The sequence below is a fragment of the Sabethes cyaneus genome, chromosome 2, assembly GCF_943734655.1.
Source record: "Sabethes cyaneus chromosome 2, idSabCyanKW18_F2, whole genome shotgun sequence".
In the NCBI taxonomy this organism is placed as follows: Eukaryota; Metazoa; Arthropoda; class Insecta; order Diptera; family Culicidae; genus Sabethes; species Sabethes cyaneus.
Window position 1 is genome coordinate 156,561,380 of NC_071354.1, and position 21,728 is coordinate 156,583,107.

Consider the following 21,728-nt stretch of genomic DNA (forward strand, 5'->3'; position numbering starts at 1 on the left):
TTTCGTATTTTCATTTCCTGTCCCCTTCTTATTTTAATTTTTTATTTTGCTTTCTCATGTTCCTTTCCTTCCTTTCCCATCTTCTTTGTTAAATACCCAATTTCTTTTTCTGTTTACTCATTCAATTCTATTTCAACATTTGCATATCTCACTTTTTTACTCATTTCTATCTATTATTTTATTTTTGCCTTTCCCTTTTTTATTTCCCTATTCATTTTACATTTCCATCCGTCTTCGTATGTCTTACTGATATTTCCATTTCCATTTATGACAAAATGTTTTACATTTCCCTTCCCTCTATCTTTCCAACTTCGTAGCTTCCTTCCTTAACTTCTTAATGTAACTTCTGCTTCCTTCCATATCTCTATATTAAACCAGTTTTTCTCCTTTGCCTTTCGCATTTATCTTCCACATTTTTCACCCATCTTTTCCAGCTCCATTTATGCTTTTGATTTTCCATTTCTATCGCCACTCCTCAATCACTTTTCCAACTTGTCTCTTTTCTTTCTCTTTCCAATTTAGCTTTTGAATTTTCCCTAATAATTGCACTTTTCCATTTGTCATTCACACTTTCCCCAGAATTCTCATTCTTCACAGTTCTCATTCCTTTTCGCTCATTTTTTGTTCACATGTTCGTTTTTCATTATTATTTGTTCTTTTTCTTTCTTATTTCAATTTTGGCTTTCCCATTTCGTTGTTGATTTTCCATTTTCTGCTCCTATTTCGCTTTCCAATTGTTTGCTTTCATTTGCCTGTCTCAATTCCTAAGAAGTTTTTTAGTTTAATATCTCACTCCCCTTCTTTATTTCAATCTCTTATCTTTTTTCCCTTTCTTATTTTGCTTTCTTATTTCCTTTATCATATATCGATTTTTACATTTTACTTATTCATTCCCTTTATTATCTAACTTTTCCACTTCTTTTCCGTACTGCATTTTTTTCTTTTTTTTTTGTTTGGTTTACTTTTCTGGTTTTTCGTTTAATTTTTTTCGTTTACTTGTTCCCCTTCCTCACTCAAAACACCAAATCATTCTTATTCTATTTTCACATTCCCGATTATCTTTCCCATTTCTCTGCCTATTTCACATCTCCTCTCATTTTATTTTATTATTTCTATTATTTCAAAATGGCAGTCTTTTGCCTTTTGTTGTAGATTTACTCATGTTTCTTTGTCATTTCTCACTCCCTCTTTCATTTCTATTTCGCATTTCTCCGTTACGTTGCCCCTTCTATTTTCATTTTTCTCCATTATACTTCCCATTTTGTTTTCTCTGGATCCCTTCTCTGCTTCCTTTCCTTTTCCTTTCCGACTTCTGTTTATTTTTCCCAATTTTTATTCCCATATCCGCATTTTCTCTTATCACTTCTTGTTTTTCTTTTTTAATTTTGCTTTTTCATTTCCTTGCTACATTCTCATTTGCTTTTCTTATTTCACTTTCCAATTACATTCTTTTATTTCCATGATTCATTTTTTCTTCATTTCTATCTTTTATCTTCTTTTCACTTTTCCCTTTCTCATTTCCATTTCCCATTATCACCCCTCTTCGTATCAGTTATTGATATTCATTTCCCATTTCTATTTTCTTTTTGTTGTGTTCTTTCCGCCCATACATTTATCCTTCCATTAATAAAATTTGTCGTTCAGACCTTTCTTTCCTTTACAACCCGCCTTTTAAACTTCATCTTGCTTTTTCCCTTTCCCACTTACCTTTCCCATTTTTCTTTCTTGTTTATTTTTCCTAGTTCTATTGCTGCTTAGTAATTTTCCCTTACCACTTCTCATTTACTTTTTCCAACTGCTCAATTAGCTTCGAGGTACGATGCCGGTCTAACAAGCCAGTCGTCGTATGTTCGCATTTCGGTTGGACGGGAATCTCGGGAGGATCATCGCAATTGCCCCGAAATTGTCTTGTACTCTAATATGCGGCTGCGAAATACGTTTGTACTCAAGGGGGGTTCGCTTTTTACTTTTACAATACACTCTTTGGTTTCACTTTCCGATTGAGCTTTTTTATTTTCGCTATCTATTTCTCTATCCCATATCTGTTTCATATTATCCTTTCTATATTTCCTGTAGCATTTTTCCTACTTCTCTTTCACATGTTCTATTCTCACGTTCACTTCCTTATTATCTTGCCTGTTTCCCCTTTTATTTCTCATTTTCTTTTTCTATTTCCCTTTTCAATTATACTCTTTCATTTTGCTATCTCATTTTTTATTCATTTCTGTTTTTATTTTTATTTTTACCATAGCTTTTCCTATTTCTCTTTCCATGTCACATTTCCATTACTCTTCTTATCATCTACCGTTATTCGTTTCTCAGCTTTCCATTTTTTTCACTGTCTTATTCCGCTTAATCACTTTCAGTCTTCCATATCATTCCCATTCCCCATTCTATTTTAACTTTTCCATTTATTTTCCCCATTTTTCTGTCTATTTCACATTCCCACCTCCTTTTATTTTCCCTTCTCTTTTCGACTTTTTCGAGTGAATTGCTTAACTGTTTCAATTTTCCTATTACAGGTTTCTTTTACATTTTCCCCTTCTTTAGTTTTTTTGAATTTATTATCTTCTTTCACTTCCTAAACTTTGTCTTTCGTCTTCACATCTTTAGTTCACTTATTCATTTGCTTTTTCCAATTTGCATTAATTTCTACGTTGGTATGTTCCGTTTATTATTTTCCTTTACCAATTCCTTTTTTTAATTTGTTTATATCGATTCGTCTTTCCATTTCAATTGCTCGTTTCGGTTGCCCTTCCATTTTCTTGCACATTTTGTCCTGTCATATTCCTTTTCATATTCATTGTTTCTCTTTCAAATTTTTCATTTCCTATTTTTTTTGTTGTCTTCAAAAGTAAATTCCTAATCCCTTTTCAGATTTCTTATAATCTTTGCCTATTTTTCATTTCCAACTTGCTTTCCTATTTTTCCTTCTCAGAGCATAGTTTCCTTTTCCAAAACTTTTCTGAATATTTTTCTGTACTAGTTGGAAGCTCAGTACTATAATACTGTACAGTGGGATTTTGAATTTGACAAAACATCTCCCAAGTAATATTAAAAGTTTTATTACACGATTATGGTAGTTTTTTTACCAAATTTCGTTATAAATACCATTATGAAAGTGCAACAAACTCAAACTGTTACTTAGGATGCGTGTCATCTATAAAATATTTACTTATTTGATTGACTTTCTGTCTCAATACACCGCTCACTTAGCTTCGAGGTACGATACTGGTCTAACAAGCCAGTCGTCGCATGTTCGAATCTCGGCTAGGCGGTGCTTGCTTGATAGAGTCAGTAAGATCGTTACACTGGCCCCGTAATTTTCCTGTACTCTAAACAGCCGGCTGCGAAGTCTGTCGATAAAGAAGGGTAATGTCTAATGACGGTTTAAGCCCACGACTTTGCTTTGCTCTGGCTTAATACATAGCCTGCTGTCGAATTAAAATTTTAACACTAAACTTTTTTGACAACTTCAACCACTGTATAGGTAAAACAGTGTGAAAGGAAAAAGAAAGTGTTTGATATGGATAGATTTTCTTTTCGACGATACAGTCCGAATCCTCTGATCACCAAATGTATAGTTCTCTAGCTCCCAATATAGCCGCTCACTAGTGTGGGCCCGATTGCGATCGTCACCACGGATCACTTGTAGTGAAGCACTCACCGAAGATCATTTTGATTAAATTCCCAGAAATAAATGTTCGTATCAAATAAATGAGTTTTTGTTGAAACAAACTTTGAATTGTGATATTCAGCCACGGTGAGCCTCGACCTGCCCCAATAGAAAGTAACATTAAAATAGCCACATTATTTTCCAAACCAATTAAAACTAATCTTTTGTTCCGGCCTATAATAAAATTATAATTTTTCAAATCACTTGAAATGCATTTTGAGTAATCACCTTGTGACAGTCAAACCATTGCAAAATCGATTGCAGCCCAACTGTATCATTGATGATTTTTTTCTTTGCTCTTAAAACTATTATAGAGACATCAGCAAGAAGGTTGCAAGTACTTTTTTGTAGGTATGAAGCTTGTCTGGCATAAAAATGAGTTAGTCTCGGGACATATCGAACAATGTGCTATTATCACAATCATGCAGCACGTTCTGGAAAATGCTCGTACCAGTCGGAAGCAGGGTTGCCATATGCACAGATTATTCTGAGTTTAATCCCCTGTACAGAATCTGTGTGCATAGAATACACCTTTTCGCCAAATACACAGTTTAAACAGATTATTAAACTTTTACAATGAGAGTGAAAGAGACGGAAATAGTCAGCATTATGACTCTCCGTCTCTTTCGCTCTCATTGTTTTGCATTGGACAGATTTTTGCGCAGATGTTTTTCTTCGCTGTACAGATGGGTAGATTTTGCCAATAAAACACACAGAATTATATGTGGCATCCCTGGTCGGAAGTGCACATGCTGGCTAAGGGGTTTTGTACTTAATAAACCAATAGGTATAACTTTTTAATTAATATTTTTTTCGCAAGCAACGAACGAAGATGTGTTTTTTTGCATCGGATTTTTTTCTTTTTTAATTTTTACGCCTTCAAAGCGCATTTATCCTATTCAGTACTAAACTGAAGGCGGGATTTCATTTTACGATACCATTTCCGAATGAGATATTACACTGTACATGCATTAGGGTGTCGTTTCAGTAGATTATTTCAATGGAAAAGAGGCAGAAATGTGGATATGTAAATACAGAATATTCCTGTAGTGCTAATTACGAGCAATTCGGTTTTTATTTCAATCTGTCACATAATTAATGACTTCGTAATGAATCTTTTACAAACGATTCTGACTGGTTAGGGCACACCAGTGGTTGAAAACTGCTTTATTCCATCGTTTATAGACAATACTATCAACCAGCTGGAAAATTTTCATTTTTCTTCGTGTCACCCTAAAATTTTCTACCGCAGAGTTTTACACCCACTTTAGGTTCGCCGTGAATACCGGCAGCTGTTAGGATTTTCCTCATCGTAAACTGCGGTTGATTTAATGGCACAAAGAATAATCGGTACGTGCGCCTGTTTTTCTATGACTTTAAGGAACAGACACAAACAGAGCCTGCAGCCAGTTTTAAAGGAAGAAATTTTTTTAACGAAAATCATGGTATAGCTCTATTTTACATAGTATATAGTACTGCCTTTTATGCGGCAAATTTTCAACAAACGATTATTAAATTACTATAACCAAAATCCTCCACTACTCTTTCTAATGTACTTCCCGTTTTAACCTGTACGCCATCGCGTGAATGGTCTACATCTTTCATAAAACCTTTTTGACTGATCAGGGCTAAACTGCAGTATTATCTTAGGAACAACTGTTGCATCTTTCGTGGAATGATGGCACAGGAGGAGTAAGTAAGTACAGACTGTTATTGCATAGTTTTATGCATTGTTGAAACTTAAGTGCGCAATTTCCAGTTCATCTGCACACAATTCCAACATCGCTTGTCGGGATTCATGTGAGCAAAGCGTATGCGGAAAGTGCCACTTTATCATAATAGTTTACATTTTTTCTGAAAAGGTACAGCGAATAAAAAGTAAATGCAAAACTTTTTGAAGTAATCGCAAAATGTTTTATAATGATCTGATATTACAATATTGAATAATCTTTTTATGACCGCTAACATACTTTTAAGTAGAGTTCTGTTATACCGGTTACTAACTTATGGCGAATATCAATCAATCAAACAAGCAATTTCTGTTCTACTGAAACCGATTTCCGAATAACTGAACAATAGTCGACAATGTTAACAAACTACCCTATTCTACTTTCAGACTTTGTACGCGCATTCGACTCACACCTAAGGGGGCCTTCATTCGTGATGGAACCTCCTCCGCGGCTTGAATTTTCCAACTCGTCCGGCGGTTGGCTGGACTGTTCCGCCTCAGGGAGCCCACAGCCCACTATCGACTGGCTGTCGGTGGACGGTACGTCCGTCGGCGATGTGGGCGGTGTCCGGCGGGTGCTACGAAATGGAACGCTAGTCCTGTTGCCCTTTCCTGCCGCGGCCTACCGACAGGACATTCACAGTACAATCTATCGGTGCGTAGCATCGAACACCGTTGGGCGGGTTATTTCCCGGGACGTGCAAGTGCGAGCAGGTAACTAATGCAATGTGTGGCAGTAAAGTGGCCGAAAGTGTTGTAAATTGCATCATCAATAACACAAATTACTAGCCCGAAATTTTTCATAACCGACGAGGATCATTTAATAACTAATTTTAATACTTGTCTTTCTTTCTCTCAAAAAACAGCACACCATTGAATTATTCACCATCAAAACAATATTGTTGACTTTTGCTACCAGTACAATTATTATTACAGCAATTTGTAAACTTAAGTTCTATTGCCTCAATTTACAACCACCGCCTTCAGCACGTTCACTGCGCGAAACCGGCCATTAAACAGGAGGACAAAAAATGTCCTCCTCATTCTGCTATAGCTACACGCTGTTTTGGGAAACTGTTCCGCTTGGACACGATCCCAATCACATTATAAGCGAAAATCTTCAAGTACGTGATAGGAATTAATTTTCAAAAATGCCGGTCGGCAGACCAGCAGCCAGCTGCTGGCTGACTGTATTTAGAGGCTTGCTCTCCGCAAAGCGCGTGTACTTGACTCAACGGGCAGAGACTACGGTATACGGTCGACAGGAGACTTTCAGAAACGACAGTGACTCGACAACTATTACCATAACATAGGAAACACTCTCTAATGCCAGTGATGAAGACGAAATGGTGCCCCTGATTATGCTTTCAGATGGCGATGAGACCACGGAAAAAATGACTTTAGAATAGCGTATAAAGTGCTTCAACCAGTTAAATTATACTTCACGATTGTGTTTTGAAACATAAAAAGAAATCAGTATTGTTTCCTGACGAGAATCCAACTGGTTTAATCAGCTGTTTTAAATTGGGTTTCGCTAACAGTTGAGCAATGATTTCTTTCTTTTATTGCATGGTAGGTATAATTTCAAATAATTTTTATAAGAACTCATTAATTGAACTGTAGAAAAAAGGGGAAACATTTTTTAACAGTGATTGTATGCAAAGTGCAAAGCCTATTTATACGAGACCTGCCATTTGTAATTTTTTTGTTCATAACATTGTTGCGAATCGAACGAAAAACAAGAACTGTCCACATACTCGTCAATAGGGCGATTTATATATTTTGGACTGGCGTTAAAAAAGCAAAGCCAAGCCTAGGGGCTACATTCCGTCATCGAAACTTGACTTTCTGTTTGTGTACGACAGACTTCGCTGCCAGCTGTTAGAATACAGGACAATTGCAGGGCCAGTTGCTACGAGTTGCTATGATTCCAACAGCCTCTCCCAGCCGTGATTCGAACATACGACGACTGGCTTATTAGGCTAGCATCATACCTCGAGGCCAACTGGGAGGCGTACACTATTTTGAACATTTCTATTTAATGTTGCCGTAAATGACCATATCGACCGCGTAACGCCTGTCCAAAATACATGAGTCACCCTATAGGTTGAGCTTAATTTCCTGTTTGGGTCTGACTGGGCAAGCTATCACTATTCAAACTCGACCAAACAGGGGTGCAACGTACAACGACAATGGCGTTGCTGTAAATACCAAGGAGTCGGATCCGGCCAATAGGGTAATTTGGGGGAATTTGGACACCCTTAGCAAATCACCTATTATCCCAAAATTTATGAATTAAAACTTAAAAAAAGTTGAATCGTATACTGAGATTTACTTGTTTTCTGTTTAACAGCGGAGTTTCACAATTGTATCTAGCTTAGTTTTGCTAAAATATGTTAAAATAAAAATAATGATTTTTTGGCATCAAAATTTAGTTTGGGGTGATATGGACACCCACTGGGGTGAAATGGACAATGTCTAAAAAACTGTTGTTTTTAACGAAATAACATATTGTGGCTCATAGCAGATAACAGATTAACTAGTAATAGTGTCTCGAGCTCAATTCCGTCTATCTGAGTGGAAGAGCCAGTTCATAAATTATACCAATATAACTTTAATTTTTTTGCAACTAAACAAAACCATAATTCGATTAATCTAGATCTTATTTAAAGTCTTATTCCACATTTGCTACATGCAAATGCTTCTGCATCAGTTCCTGGTAGCTCAGAGCGGTAGTCAAACCTAAAGCTAAAATACTTGCGATAACAAAATGAATGTGACATTGCATTTCGCACAACCATAGGTATTCAGGGATTAGCCCCGAGTGCCTCTAAAATCACATAGTTTAATATGAATCTGAGTATGAGTGGAAATGACCAGAGAAATATTTCATTTAGTTTGTTCTCAAACACACCGAAACCCGATTATTAAAAGCCCTTACTTTTGTTGCGAATGTTCGCTTTGGCGATCATACGTTATTACCGGAATTGCAAATACTCTCAAATACTCAAAATCCATTCTTGATTGCCTGTAATGGTTTTTTCGGTGGATACTTGTTTTAACATCACATGCACATCTTTTTTAACTTTTTCGGTACCAAGAATCAATTAGACCGAAAAAATGGTTTAAAATCAACTTGACCATTTCACCCCCCAAAAGAAACTGTCCATTTCACCCCACACAGCATACAATATGAGTTTAAAAAATTGGATTTGTTTTTATACAATCTAGCTATAATTTTTTATTAAACAGTTTCTCTTATGTAGCCAAACAGAGCTGCACTGCACAATAATTTGAAAAGTTTGTTAAATCACTGGAAAAACCTTAAAACCTTGAGCATAAAAATTACATCTGGTGTCGTTTTAGGCAGTTGTTTTGTTTACGTTTACATTTGGCAACACCTGTCAATGTTAAGCCCATTTTTTTACGTTAATGATGGTATAAGAAGATAAGGAAGAAGTTGAGAATAATGTGAAAGCAGAGGAACTGGTACTTTCCGAGATAAAGCACCTGTTCATTTTACCCCAGGAGTCCAAATGACCCCAAACGACTCTACCCTGGAACTAAAGCCGATTGAGGTTGAACGGTGTTGAACAGAAGGCAGGAAATACCTGCCCTTGCAAACTTGATAACGCTGTGCGCCATCCATCGTATCTTTAATCAGTCTTATCAGCTTCCTGTTTTCGTCCGTTATTTTCCATAGCTCTTCACGCTCGATAGTATCATAGGCGGCTTTGAAATCTCTCAATAGTTGATATGTAGGGACTTGGCATTAGTGACACTTTCGGAGGATCTGCCGCAACACTAAGATGTGGTCCGTTGTTGATTGTCCGTCCACACTCCGATCTGAGAAAGCCCTTATAGGCGAGATGGTGTCGAGAATAGTGATCGCTCGGTAGTTACGCCACACCAACTTGGCACCCTTCTTATATATTGGGCATATTACACCCTTCTTCCACTCTTCTCTGCTCCCTTCTTACTGTTCTTCAGTTGCTTGACGGCAACCACTTCAATAGCTTTACCTATTGTGGGAGTCGGCACATCTCCATCATCTCCATCTCCATCTCCATTATCTGCCGTACTGATTTAATCATTCCCCTAGCTGTCTTGGTATTTCGCCTCTACACCATTCAGGTGCATACCTTAATGCAGTCGAGTTAATCCCGCCAGTGACTTGCAGTCGCCCCGATCCTGTACTCGAGCATGGAGAGGAAGATCCATCCGCTATCGCAGACAAATACTCGCAACGTAGTAATCTTAACCCATTATGTCCTAGCGTATGATATATCATACCCCGTCTTCAAAACCTGTTTACTGCTGAAGTTAGCATTGTTAATATATCATTACAAGAGAGATAAGACATCAGTCCGATATATGTGTAAGATAATCTGTCAGTTTTTGTTATTTTATCTGTATTTTCAACAGCCCAAAGCTGTAATAAATGGCAGAAAAAAGTTGAAAAAATGAAGAAAAAAACTTTATCTCCAAAACGCATGAAAAACTATTTGGGACGAAACATTACCTGAAATGTGAAATGCTATTTATATGTAAAGTCTATCACAAAATTGGATAAGAAATATGTAAACAACTTTGTAATTTGTTTGTTGAACTTATAAAAATTCTATACCTATAAAAATGGATTTCTGTCTGTCTGCCCGTATGTTCCTTATAGAATCGAAAATTACTGAACCAATTGGCGTGAAAATTTGCATATAGGGGTTTTTGGGGCCAGAGAAGGTTCTTATGATGGTTAGAGATTTCTCCCCCCATTAAGAGGGGGGCTCCCATACAAATGAAACACAAATTTGTGCATAACTCGAGAACTAATCAAACAAATGGATTTGTTTCTATGGTGCATTGAGACCCCTCCCCTCTTTAGGAGGGGAATTATGACCCCTCCCCGCTTTAGGAGAGGGGGCTCCCATACAAATGAAATACAAATTTCCTCATAACTCGAGAACTAACCAAGCACAGGAACTAAAATTGGCATATGATGGTTTTTGGTGACAAGAATTTTTTCTATGGTGAATTGAGATCCCTCCCCACTTTAGGAGGGGGGCTCCCATACAAATGAAATATAAATTTCCTCATAACTCGAGAACTAATTAATCAAATGGAACTTAATTTGGCATATGAGTGTTTTTGGAGGCATGAATTTTTTCTGTGAATAATTAGGACCCCTTACGTTTTTAGGAGGGGGGGGGGGCTCCCATACAAATGAAATACAAATTTCCTCATAACTCCAGAACTAATCAAACAAATGGAACCAAATTTAACATGTGGGTGTTTTTATAGGCAATATTTTTCTATGGAGAATTGAGACCCCTCCCCTCTTCAAAAGGGGAATTATATCCCCTCCCCCTTCAATAGTGGGGGGGCTCCCATACAAATGAAATTCAAATATCCTCATAACTAGAGAACTAATCAAGCAAATGGAACCAAATTTGGCATGTGGGGGGTTTTGGAGGCAGGAATTTTTTTATGATGGTTTGAGACCCCTCACCTCTGTGATAGGGGGATAAGGACTCTCATACAAATAAAACAGAAATCGTTGCGTAACTCAAAAACTAATGGAACTCGAGAAATTTTAGACTCTTTCATAAAACATTAGTCAATAACAAGGCCACCAAAAATATCATAATTTATAATTCAGCGCGAGACGGCCACAGGCCGCGAGTATTGCCGGCGACCTGCCGTCGGAAGCGTATGTTCGTTATAGAATCGAAAACTACTGAACCGATCGGCGTGAAAATTTGCATGTAGGGATTTTTGGGGCCAGCGAAGGTTCTTATGATAGTTAGACATCCCTCCCTCCACTAAGACGGGGGGCTCCCATACAAATGAAATGCAAATTTCCTCATTACTCGAGAACTAATCAAGCAAATGGAACCAAATTTGGCATGTGGGGGATTTTAGAGGCTTGAAGTTATTTTATGGTGGTTTTAGACCCCTTACCCCTGTGGTAGTGGGGGCGGACTGTCATACAAATGAAACAGAAATTTTTGCGTAGCTTAAAAACTAATCGAATACGAGAAATTTCAGACTCTTCCATAAAACATTAGTCAATAACAAGACCAGCAGAAACTACCTGTAGTAACACTAGATGATGGATGAAATCAGGGCGAGACAGCCGGAGGCCGCGAGTCTTGTCAGCGACCTGCCGTCGGAAGCGCCGGCTACTGCGGGGGGCAGCCCCCACGGTATATGTACAGCTCAGTTTCATTTTTGGCAATACGAAGTTTGTTGGGTCAACTAGTAAAATATGTATGCCAAAAGCTTAGGTGATATTTTATTGTCTGAAAGTTTGAAAAGGATCGGTCAACCAGGTAATTTTCTACAGCATTTTTTCCGTGATGCAATTTGATGTGGACACACTTTACGATCAATCAGCAGACTAAACAGTACGTTGGTGATGGTCTTCGGGATTGAGCAAGTTACTAAGAAAATCTCGGAAACGATTCTAGGTCAGAATTAGATCGAGCATCCCTTCGCAAGGCTGAATCGACTAATCAAGAACGTTTAGATACACAACTTATGATAATTACATCTCAAGGATCCAGTCAATATCAGGCACGTTTCAGGGGTTATATTAGGACTACTGCATTCTTAATCACGTATGCCACGATGGCACCAACGCTTGCAGAAATGGGGACACTCTTCGCATCGTTTTCCGAAACCGAGTATAGGAGAGCAGCACCGGTGCAGAATCTCAACTGTTTTTCCATGTACAAGCACATGACTTTAATCTACCCGTCGTCACTATTTTTACAAACGATGTAATCGGTGCACTCAAAGACTTAGACACTAACAAAGGGCCAGGTACAGACGACCTTCCTCCAGTTGTCCTAAAAAACTGTGCTGATAGTCTGGCCGAACCGTAACTATATCTCCAACTAACATCTCGCTACTTAAGAAGGGTTTCAGAAAAAACTAGTTCACAACGCGCTATACAACGCAGTTACGCCAGGCGTCTTTGAGATCCAGCACGACTTCATGAGAAACCGGTTAACAAACACTAATTAGATACAGTACGTCTCTACTTCATACGGAGAAGTCAAAGCAAAATGACAAATAGAATCGGTGTACATCGACTTTGCAAAAGCTTGCACCACATGTTCTGGGTATCGCTAAGTCGAAGCACATAGACCTTCCGGATTGGATTACAAAATTGTTCTGTTCATAGCTGACGGAGTGCACGGCATACGTTGTAGTGAACTCCACTCGCTCTCGAACGTTTCTTATTCCTTCCGGCGTACCCCAAGGAAGCATACTTGGACCATTGCTCGTCAATCTATTCGTAAACGACTTGAGTGGCCAGAACAACGTAATAAACTAATGTCTTCGAGACTTCAACGTTGTGTATAACATCGACTCGACATGACAAAGTCAGTTCAATCAATCAAAACGAATCAATGAAGTAACAATAACATATAAAAATATTGCACGTTGAACCGCATACGATATAAACAAAAGAAACAAAATTAAAATATCATAAACTTATCACCAACATGATATCTACACTAAACACGAACGAACTGAACAACCGCATCGACTAATACGGAATGTGACTAACACAGATTAAATTTTCAAGGTCAATTAAAGTATGAAACACCACTATTTTTCACGTTTACCCATCGTTGTTGTTGTGCCCACGTCACGTTTAGCCCGTTACCCAATCTTAACCTAGTTACAAAACATAAACATAAAACACACTTCTTAAAATGAATAATACATATAAACAATAAAGACACTAATACAATTGTTCTCTAAGCTTATGTCTATTTGTATCTGGTCTCATATCAATGGTGACCATTTCCCGAAGACACATTCCAGCGTTACGGGACACCATGGCCATTCCGCCAATCAGTTCCAGTTGAACCAAATCCCTGGCATGCAACTGGAAAGTAAAGTTCTCTTAGTCACCTATTTTACAAGCTATTTGACAAAAATTCAGTGAGACAAGAGCCAATTTACACAGTAAAAATGGTTGCTGATTGTGTCCCGTAACGCTGGAATGTGTCTGAAGTGTATTGTAGGCATTCATTCTCATTCTGGCTCATTCTGTGTGTAGTTCCTGGTTCGCAACGGTGGCTCGAAGGTTCTCGTTCGTTCAATCGTTCAATATTAGTCGGCTGGCAAGAGGTTAGCTGACAGTTCGTCCTGCAAGAGTATTCGTGAAGAACATGATATCGGCTATCTTATGCCTCGAGAGGACCGAGTCAAGGTCTACCAGGCAGCACAGGTCCTGATAAGGTGGTAGCTCTTCTCCGTTCCATCCGAGATTTCTGAGAGCACATCTAACGAATCTCTTCAGGAATTTTTCTATTCGGTGAATGTAAGTTACGTATTGCGGGTGCCATATTACGCTAGCATAGTGCAATTTGCTTCTAACAAGACCCTTGTAGACTGCTAATATAGCGTAAGTATCTTTGAGGTCACGGCCAAATCTTCTAAGAGCGAGAACAGTTTCAGGCTTTCTTTGACTACATTATCAATGTGTCTATTGAAGGAGAGCGAGCGGTCGAATATTACACTCAGGTCACGAACATATTCTGTGCGCGGCACTACTCTTTTCTGGCGAATGTCATTACTGAGCACTTGTCTGCATTTACTTTTAATCCACGATTTTCGCAGTACCTTCCAACGTGGCCTAGATCGAGTTGCAATTTCATGCAATCTTCCGTGGACTTGATAGGAAAGAAGATTTTTATATCGTCTGCATAAGTTAGGATTCTTGCGTGAGTGATAGCATCTGGCTATTTTTTCATTAGAATCACGAACAGCAACGGTCCTAAGTGACTACATTGTGGTACTCCAGAATGTACGGTAAATGAGCAAGATTTGTTGCCACGAATTTTAACAAATTGTACTCTATCCAGCTGTACAATGGACCTTGAACGCCAAACTCTTCAACAACCTCCAAGATGCTATTAACGGTATCAAACGCTTTGCTCATATCGGTATATATGCAGTCTACTTGAAAACCTTTCGATATGCAGTCCGTAACCATTCATTGAGGTGAACTCACACAGGTTTGTTACAACTGATTTCTTCTTCAAGAATCCGTGTTGCACAGAAGAAATACGTCCGACTGCATTGTCATAAAGGCGACAATAAACTAATGATTCGAAAAGTTTCGGGATAGCCGATTATATAGCAACCCCACGATAATTCTCTGCATCACGTCTGGCACCTGTTTTATGTATCGGAGTAACGTGCGAAATCTTCCAGATTCCTGGGAAATGACCGGCGGCCAGCGACGTTACTAAATAAATCAAACTGAACACAGTCAGTAAATGTTCGGAGTAACACGAAACTATAAAATATTTAAACAAAAAACTAAAATCAAAATAAATCCAAACCAAGGCGGCGAATTCCTGGCAAGTAGCATGGAAATGAGCCTTACCTGTGCAAAGTAACACAGACCCTATTCTGTTGGGTTTTCAAGTGTTCATTAAATTCACATCACTACATTACTGCAGCGGCGTTTAATGTGATGGTGCTTGTTACACTTCCATGAAGAATACAGTACAGTACAGTTCCGCCATGTTGCAAAACTCAATGGAAACATTTTCATCGTCGGTATGCACCACTATACGGGGTTAGCTATATTTTTTCCAACTTCGAAAGTAGCACACCGGTGGCGCTCCCTTCTTCTTGCAGCAGCAGCAACAGTAAAGTATACTTCCAGTGCACCGCAAACAAAAGTTTACCTAGCTAATTACTGTGGTTACAACTGTGCTGTGTGGTGTAAAAGTTGTACTTTGTCGTGGCTAGTAGTAAAGTGTAGAGTGATTGACTTTGGCTTTTTCTTTCCAAGAAACTTTTGCTCTTTTCTTGCAAACGATTCGATTCTTAATAAATTTTTTCTTCTTCTTTGATATACTTGACTTCGTAAAACTGAGTGATTCATAGAAAATCCATCCTTAATTATTAACTACAGAGATTAAAATATAACCCGTTAAGAAAAAGGCTACTTCTTAATACGTTTTGGGAAATATTTTCAATAAACTCTTTCGAAGACTCGGAAATTAAAAAAAAATTAAAGTAAAAAAGTGAATAGACCTTAGCTTAGTTGAAACTATACCCAATAGAATAAAAGAACAATATCTTTAAAGGCATCTCCAGCTACATTCAAAGCCTGAGCAATAGCAGCATTGCTCATCAAAAAGTACAATTTTAAACTTGGAATTTCACAGATGTGCAAAGAACTTAAAAATAATAATAATTTACTACATCTCTCCTTGCACTGTATGATGCAATTTACAAAAGTTATGGCGAAAAATAGGAAAACATTGTAATGAATCTTATTAGAATTGGTAATCGTGTTAGCACTAACGATGCAATCTTTTCTTTTCCCCTGTTTCTGATTACAACCTAATATTTCTATACTACTCACCGCCCATGACCGCCCCCTTTCCTGACCGCTGTCATCAGTCGTTGCTCAAGCGTACAAAGTCGACGTGGAAGTCCTGGCAGCATCCCGAGGCTGTACCGCGATTCTGCGTTGTGTAGTGCCTAATTTTGTTAAGGAGCTAGTACGGGTGGTCTCCTGGGTGCAAGAACCTGCCTTCTATATTTATCCCTCGCTGCAGGGCGGTAAGTATAACTACCAGCCAACTGGGAAACAGTTGTGCCCACTGCCGATTAACATTTCGGTTTTCGTTTTTTTTTCGTCCCGCAGATGGAAAATATCACCTTCTTCCGACTGGCGAGCTTCTAATCCACAATCTAGAGTATAACGATCGGTACCCCTCTTACCGATGTCGAACGATGCACAAACTGACCCGACAGGTCGTCACGAGTAGTTCCGCGAAAATTCGGATGAGTGGTAAGTAAAATTTTGAAAGTGTTTTAAACCCAATTCTGACCAATTTCAACAGCATATAGATTTTCAACCGAGCGGAAAAGTAATGTCGCTGGGTATTTGCGCCTTCCAAACTCGATGTTGACATTCCAGTATTATCAGAGAAGCAGCCATCAGTTGACGTTTTTCGTATCATCTATTTATATAAGAGCCTTATGTCTGTACCGAAAACCAGGTCTCTGACAGGACGTCATAAGAGGACGTCTTAATTTCGTAGAAATGGGTTGTATTCTCAGTTAATCAGTCAATTCTCACAACTGGTTGACTAGACTGCTCGACTGGACTGGTCGATTAAACTGCTCGATTTGATTGCTCGACTGGACTGCTTAACTGAACTTCTCGACTGAAATCTCGCGTAACTTTTCAAAAGTACCTAAGTAAGATTGAGAGACTCTCTTTGGCGTCCCCCTCTTCTGATTATTATGGCAACATAAATGCATTCTAACAAAAAATTTCTTCACGCTTAACTAGATGGTGACGCTAGCAACCGATTCATGCAAAGCTGGTGCTTTAAAGTGTATTTGCATTGCCGTGGGAGGTGAAAGAGAAGAGGCACAAGGAGAATCTCTCATTGTTACTTAGGTCCTTTTGAAAAGTTACACGAGAAATGTTCGATTCAACTGCTCGACTCAACTGCTTGATTGGACAGATCGACATGAAAGTATGACTGAACAGCTCGATTCAACTGCTCGAGTGAACTACTCGACTTAACTACTCGATTCGACTGCTTGACACATTTTCTTGACTTACTACTCGACTCGACTGCTCGACTGGACTGTTCGATTCGACTGCTCGACTGCTCGACTGCTTGACATGACAGCATGATTTATCTGCTCGACTGACTGCTCGACTCAACTGTTCGATTCGACGTTCGATTCAACTGCTCGATTCAACTGCTTGATTCCACTGCTCGGCTGGACTACTCAACTCAACTGCTCGACTCGACTGCTCGAATGAACTGCTTGACTCAACTACTCGATTGGACTATTCGAATCGGCTGCTCGATTTAACTGCTCAACCCGATTGCTCGATTCCACTGGTCGACTAGACTACCCGATATGATTGCTCGACTCAACTGACAGCTTGATTCAACAGCTCGACTAGACTGCTAGACTTAACCACTCACCAGCCAGCCACCTGACTGCTCGACTTAATTGCTTGACTTAACTGTTTGAATCGACAGCTCGACTTAACTGCTCGATTCAACTGCTCGACTGGATTACTCGACTAAACTACTCGACCGAACCGCTTGACCCGACTGCCCAACTCGACTGCTCGACTCAACTACTCAGCTGGATTGCTTGACTGAACAGATTGATTTAACTGCTCGACTAGACTGCTTGATATTACTGCTCCACTCGACTGCTTGACTTCTGTTTGATTCGACAGCTCGACCTAACTGCTCGATTCAACTGTTCGAATGGACTACTCGACTCGACTACTCGACTCGACTGGTCGACTCAGCTGCTCAACTGGACTACTCGACACAACTGCTCGAATAAACCTTTCGACTGGACTACTCGACTCAACTGCTCGACTCAACTGCTCGAATGAACTGGTCGACTCAACTGCTCGAATGAACTGCTCGACTCAACTGTTCGACTTAACCGCTTGACCCGACTGCTAGACTAAACCATTCGATTCGATTGCTCGACTCAACAATTAAACTGCACGACTTGACTACTCGACTCAACCACTCGATTCAACTGCTCGACCGGACTGCTTGACTTGACTGTTCGGCTCGATTGCTCGACCCAACTGCTTGACTCGATTGCTTGATTCGACTGCTCGACTCGCGTGCTCAACTCGATTGCTTGTCGCGATATCATATGGTCGGTGTTAAATCAGAGCGCACCAAGTCGCAAAATTTTTAAAAATGAGTTAATGATAGCAAACGATCAAGAATTTTCTAAGCAACATTTTACTCTAACCAGACTACAAAATGTTGCAAACAGCCAGAATTTTTATTCAGTTAAATAAAATCCAATACGACCATAAAAACTATTTGTTTCAGTTTCCGGCTGTGACTCTTTTATGTACAACATCTCAGAGATATATTATTTATGTTATTTATTTATTTATTTGTTTATTTTTCGTAACGTAAGGCTATTGCCTTTTAATTTGTTACAATTGGAGACTGATATGGTGCATTATGTATTATGCAATATAAGAACTCAAAGAACTAATACAAAGATTAAACATCTTCGCAAACACTGGCCAATGGAATGTATCCGCAGTTTTCGGAATTCTGTACAGACAGCTATATTTTCCGAATCGTAAGATTCGGGCTCAACTAGTTGTTCATAAAGATCATAGAATGCAATAGGTTTATAGATTTGAATCACCCGCTTTTGTGCCTTAATTTGTATTGAATTACAATCTTAAGTTGAATTGAAGTCATGATTTAGTGTAGGGTATTGTCCCGGTTGTGAAACACCTATCATTGTTGACGTGTTTATTAAACTAGCACTACCAAATTACTACCAACGTCTCGTCTCATTGTATTCTAGCTTTAACGACAGTAGCAGCAGTAAACAACAATCAAAATACAGCATATAGAATGTTGTTGGTGTTGTTATTAGTTTATTAGGACTTTTTAAACGCGAGGCGTTCATTCGAGTCCTTGCTTATAGAATGTGTTGTAGGAAATGTGTTCGAAAAAAGGCTCGAAAAATTTTTTATAATGTTTCGGGATCGATTTTTTTTTAGTATCAAATAGAATAGAAAGAGACAGTAAAATGCATATAACCTTAGTTTTGGACCTCTATTTCATCACACAGACAAGTTTTAAGTGAAATAAAATTTACTCAAAAAATATTATACAAATTTTTACAAATTGGCGTCCGCCCCGGTTGTGAAACAGTTAAGTTCTCCGGTTATGAAAAACACACACTTTTCAGGCACATGAGAGCAAAATCCGCATACTTTAGATCTCAAACTTTCTGTTTTTTCATGCATTGATTACAATTCAGATTTGGATGATTAGACTAAGAAACTGATAAATTACTTTGCATTTAAAGTGTTTTCCGTGACTAAATGAATGTAATATTTCATTTTCATATTATATTTCTTTATTTTTTTTCTTTATTTTTACTTTCTTTTTTGAATTTTTGAAGTATTTCGCGACCGGGTACACTTTTTTGTCAGAAAATACTGTGTCTCCCAATTTCGCTATAACTTTTTTGTTTCAAGCGAAAAATATATGCTGTCTTTAATTTTAACATTAAAATCTAATACTCAAAAAATCTGATATCAAAAACTTAAAAGTTTAATGTTGTTGATTACAAAATCGTTTTGGTATAATTTTATCCAACAGGAATTGTAATCCATCATATAGTTTATTAAATTTTATTTCCCACTTCACAAATAGTAACTATCCTAAAAACTACTCCGTTTCTGTACAGCAGATATGAGCGATTGATGCAAAACTCCTGTATATCTGCCAAGAAATATCTATGTTACAAGAATTCAAAAAGCTGACAACTCTTTTTGACAATTGATTTACTACCACCTAACTACCTCCATAACTTCAAACACTTTGTTGGTAAGACAAAACCAACAGAGTTTCGAATCCAACAAACAAAAGATAATTTTCAATATGATTGATACAATGCCAACATAACCGGTAAGCAAATTTAGTGCAACAATTTATTTTCCAACCATGATATTTTTACAAATTCTCCATCTGCGGGCACTTCCTGTATGCATCTTCCTCCATCTGTCCACCCAAGACTGCAGAACTGCAGAGCAACTTTTGTTAGTCATATTATTCGATGCTCTTCCATCCATCAGGTTAGTTTCGGAAACGAGCAAAAGTTTACTTTATCACTAGCAGTGTAACCTTTTACGACTGCTTAATCCTATTGTTGTGATGGATTGACAAATAAATCTGAAACTTTTGTCTTCCTTCGCTCGGTTCTCGAATCTGCATCATGCATCGTGCGGGGGAAAACTCGTCCGAAATGATTATGTTGCAGTCGTAGAATTAGATTTTCTTAAACACCGTTCTGAGAAAATTTAATCAGTAAGCTACACAGGCACAATCTGGAAATTTGCAGTTCGAAAGGCGTTGTGAAGTGTTGAAATTTTTACATGGCTTACTCCAAAGATATAAAACTGGACACCATTTTTTGTTAAACGTTCAACTTTCAAAATCGATGTAAAATGTATTAAATTTGTGATTAAAACCTAACAATACACAATGCCAGCACGAAATTGCATCGAGTGGCCTCAGAACTGCAAGATATCACCGACAGGGCTTCTGCTTGCTGTGCCACTTGAAACGGAAATGCCATAGTCAGCCGTCCCAAGTAGAGTGCTTTCTGCCACTTCTGAAATGGAACGGGCGGGTGTGCGTTTCGTAACCCACACCAGGACGCATTGCCAGTGTGTCCTGCCTCCCTACCTACTAACATTGTGTTCGCCAACCGTACCCGCCCGAGTCGGTAGGTACAGAGAGAAAGTACATGGGCAGAGAGAGAGAGAGAGATGTGGGAGTTGCAGCCGGCCAGAAATGTCCGACCGAGTTAAACGAAGCGTTTAAATGGTTGACAGATGAAAGTGCGAAGCTATTTCGAAAAGCTGCCGGGCTTTCAGGATCGAGAAAAAAAACATCTGGTCGCAAATACTTGATGATAAATGAGCGTTTCTGATTGGGTGATGTTTTGATAGTTGGAGATATTTCAGTAGAAAGAGCTGGAAGAATCAATACGATTCGACAGGGCAGAATTTTAAAAAGAATCGACAGTTGTTGCTTCAGTACGTATCGGGCAAAGTTTTTGAATCGAAGTAAGGGCATTTATATGAATATTAAGGTTAAACGATGTCTTTAGCAATTTTTGAAATTGTTTTTTGTTCAAATGAAAATAAATTGCAAATTGCAAATGACGCACTTTAATCAAAATTTAATACAGACAGATATACACCTAGCAATGACAAAATCCACAGTATTTCAAAGCTGGAGCAAGAATAAAAAATTTAATCTAATTCAGGTCTGACGCTGTCACGGTGCTCCAAATAGCGTTATTATCAAAAAAATTCTCCATGTAATCTGAGTACACCAGCCGATGTGTAGCACTTACCACTATATTTGGGTGAAATTTAAAACAAATCGTAGGCACGGTTTTGGAGATATGCCCTTTTAAAATGAAAAGAGCATAAATCATAAGCAAATTGACGCAATAGCTATACAAATACGCTTGTTTAGTGCGCACAAGAGTACCAAATATCGGTAGAAGTATTTTAATATTTTTGAGATATGCTGCATGCAATATAATGGAAATATGAATGATTTAATGAGTTTTGAATAATAATAATAAATTATTATGTAAAGTCGCTTGCCACTCACTAAAGAAGGCTACAAGCCGTTTTGGCTCGGACTCTAGTGAGTGGCAAGCTTTAGACATAAAATATTGTAGTATTAAAAGGAGTTTTTCAATTTTTTCTCGTATATTAAT

At 38.3% G+C, this 21,728-nt stretch overlaps 1 protein-coding gene across 1 annotated transcript in view; it reads left to right on the top strand.

The window, feature by feature from the left end:
* The first annotated feature begins 5,806 nt into the window (after nt 1–5,806).
* Nucleotides 5,807–21,728, top strand: part of LOC128737930 (cell adhesion molecule Dscam2) — a 71,149-nt gene continuing 55,227 nt past the window's right edge. The window contains exons 1-3 of the mRNA XM_053832706.1: nt 5,807–6,119; nt 15,843–16,004; nt 16,090–16,236. Of these exons, the coding sequence (XP_053688681.1) occupies nt 5,840–6,119; nt 15,843–16,004; nt 16,090–16,236 (589 nt within the window). The 5' untranslated portion in view covers nt 5,807–5,839. The remainder of the gene's footprint in view (nt 6,120–15,842; nt 16,005–16,089; nt 16,237–21,728) is intronic.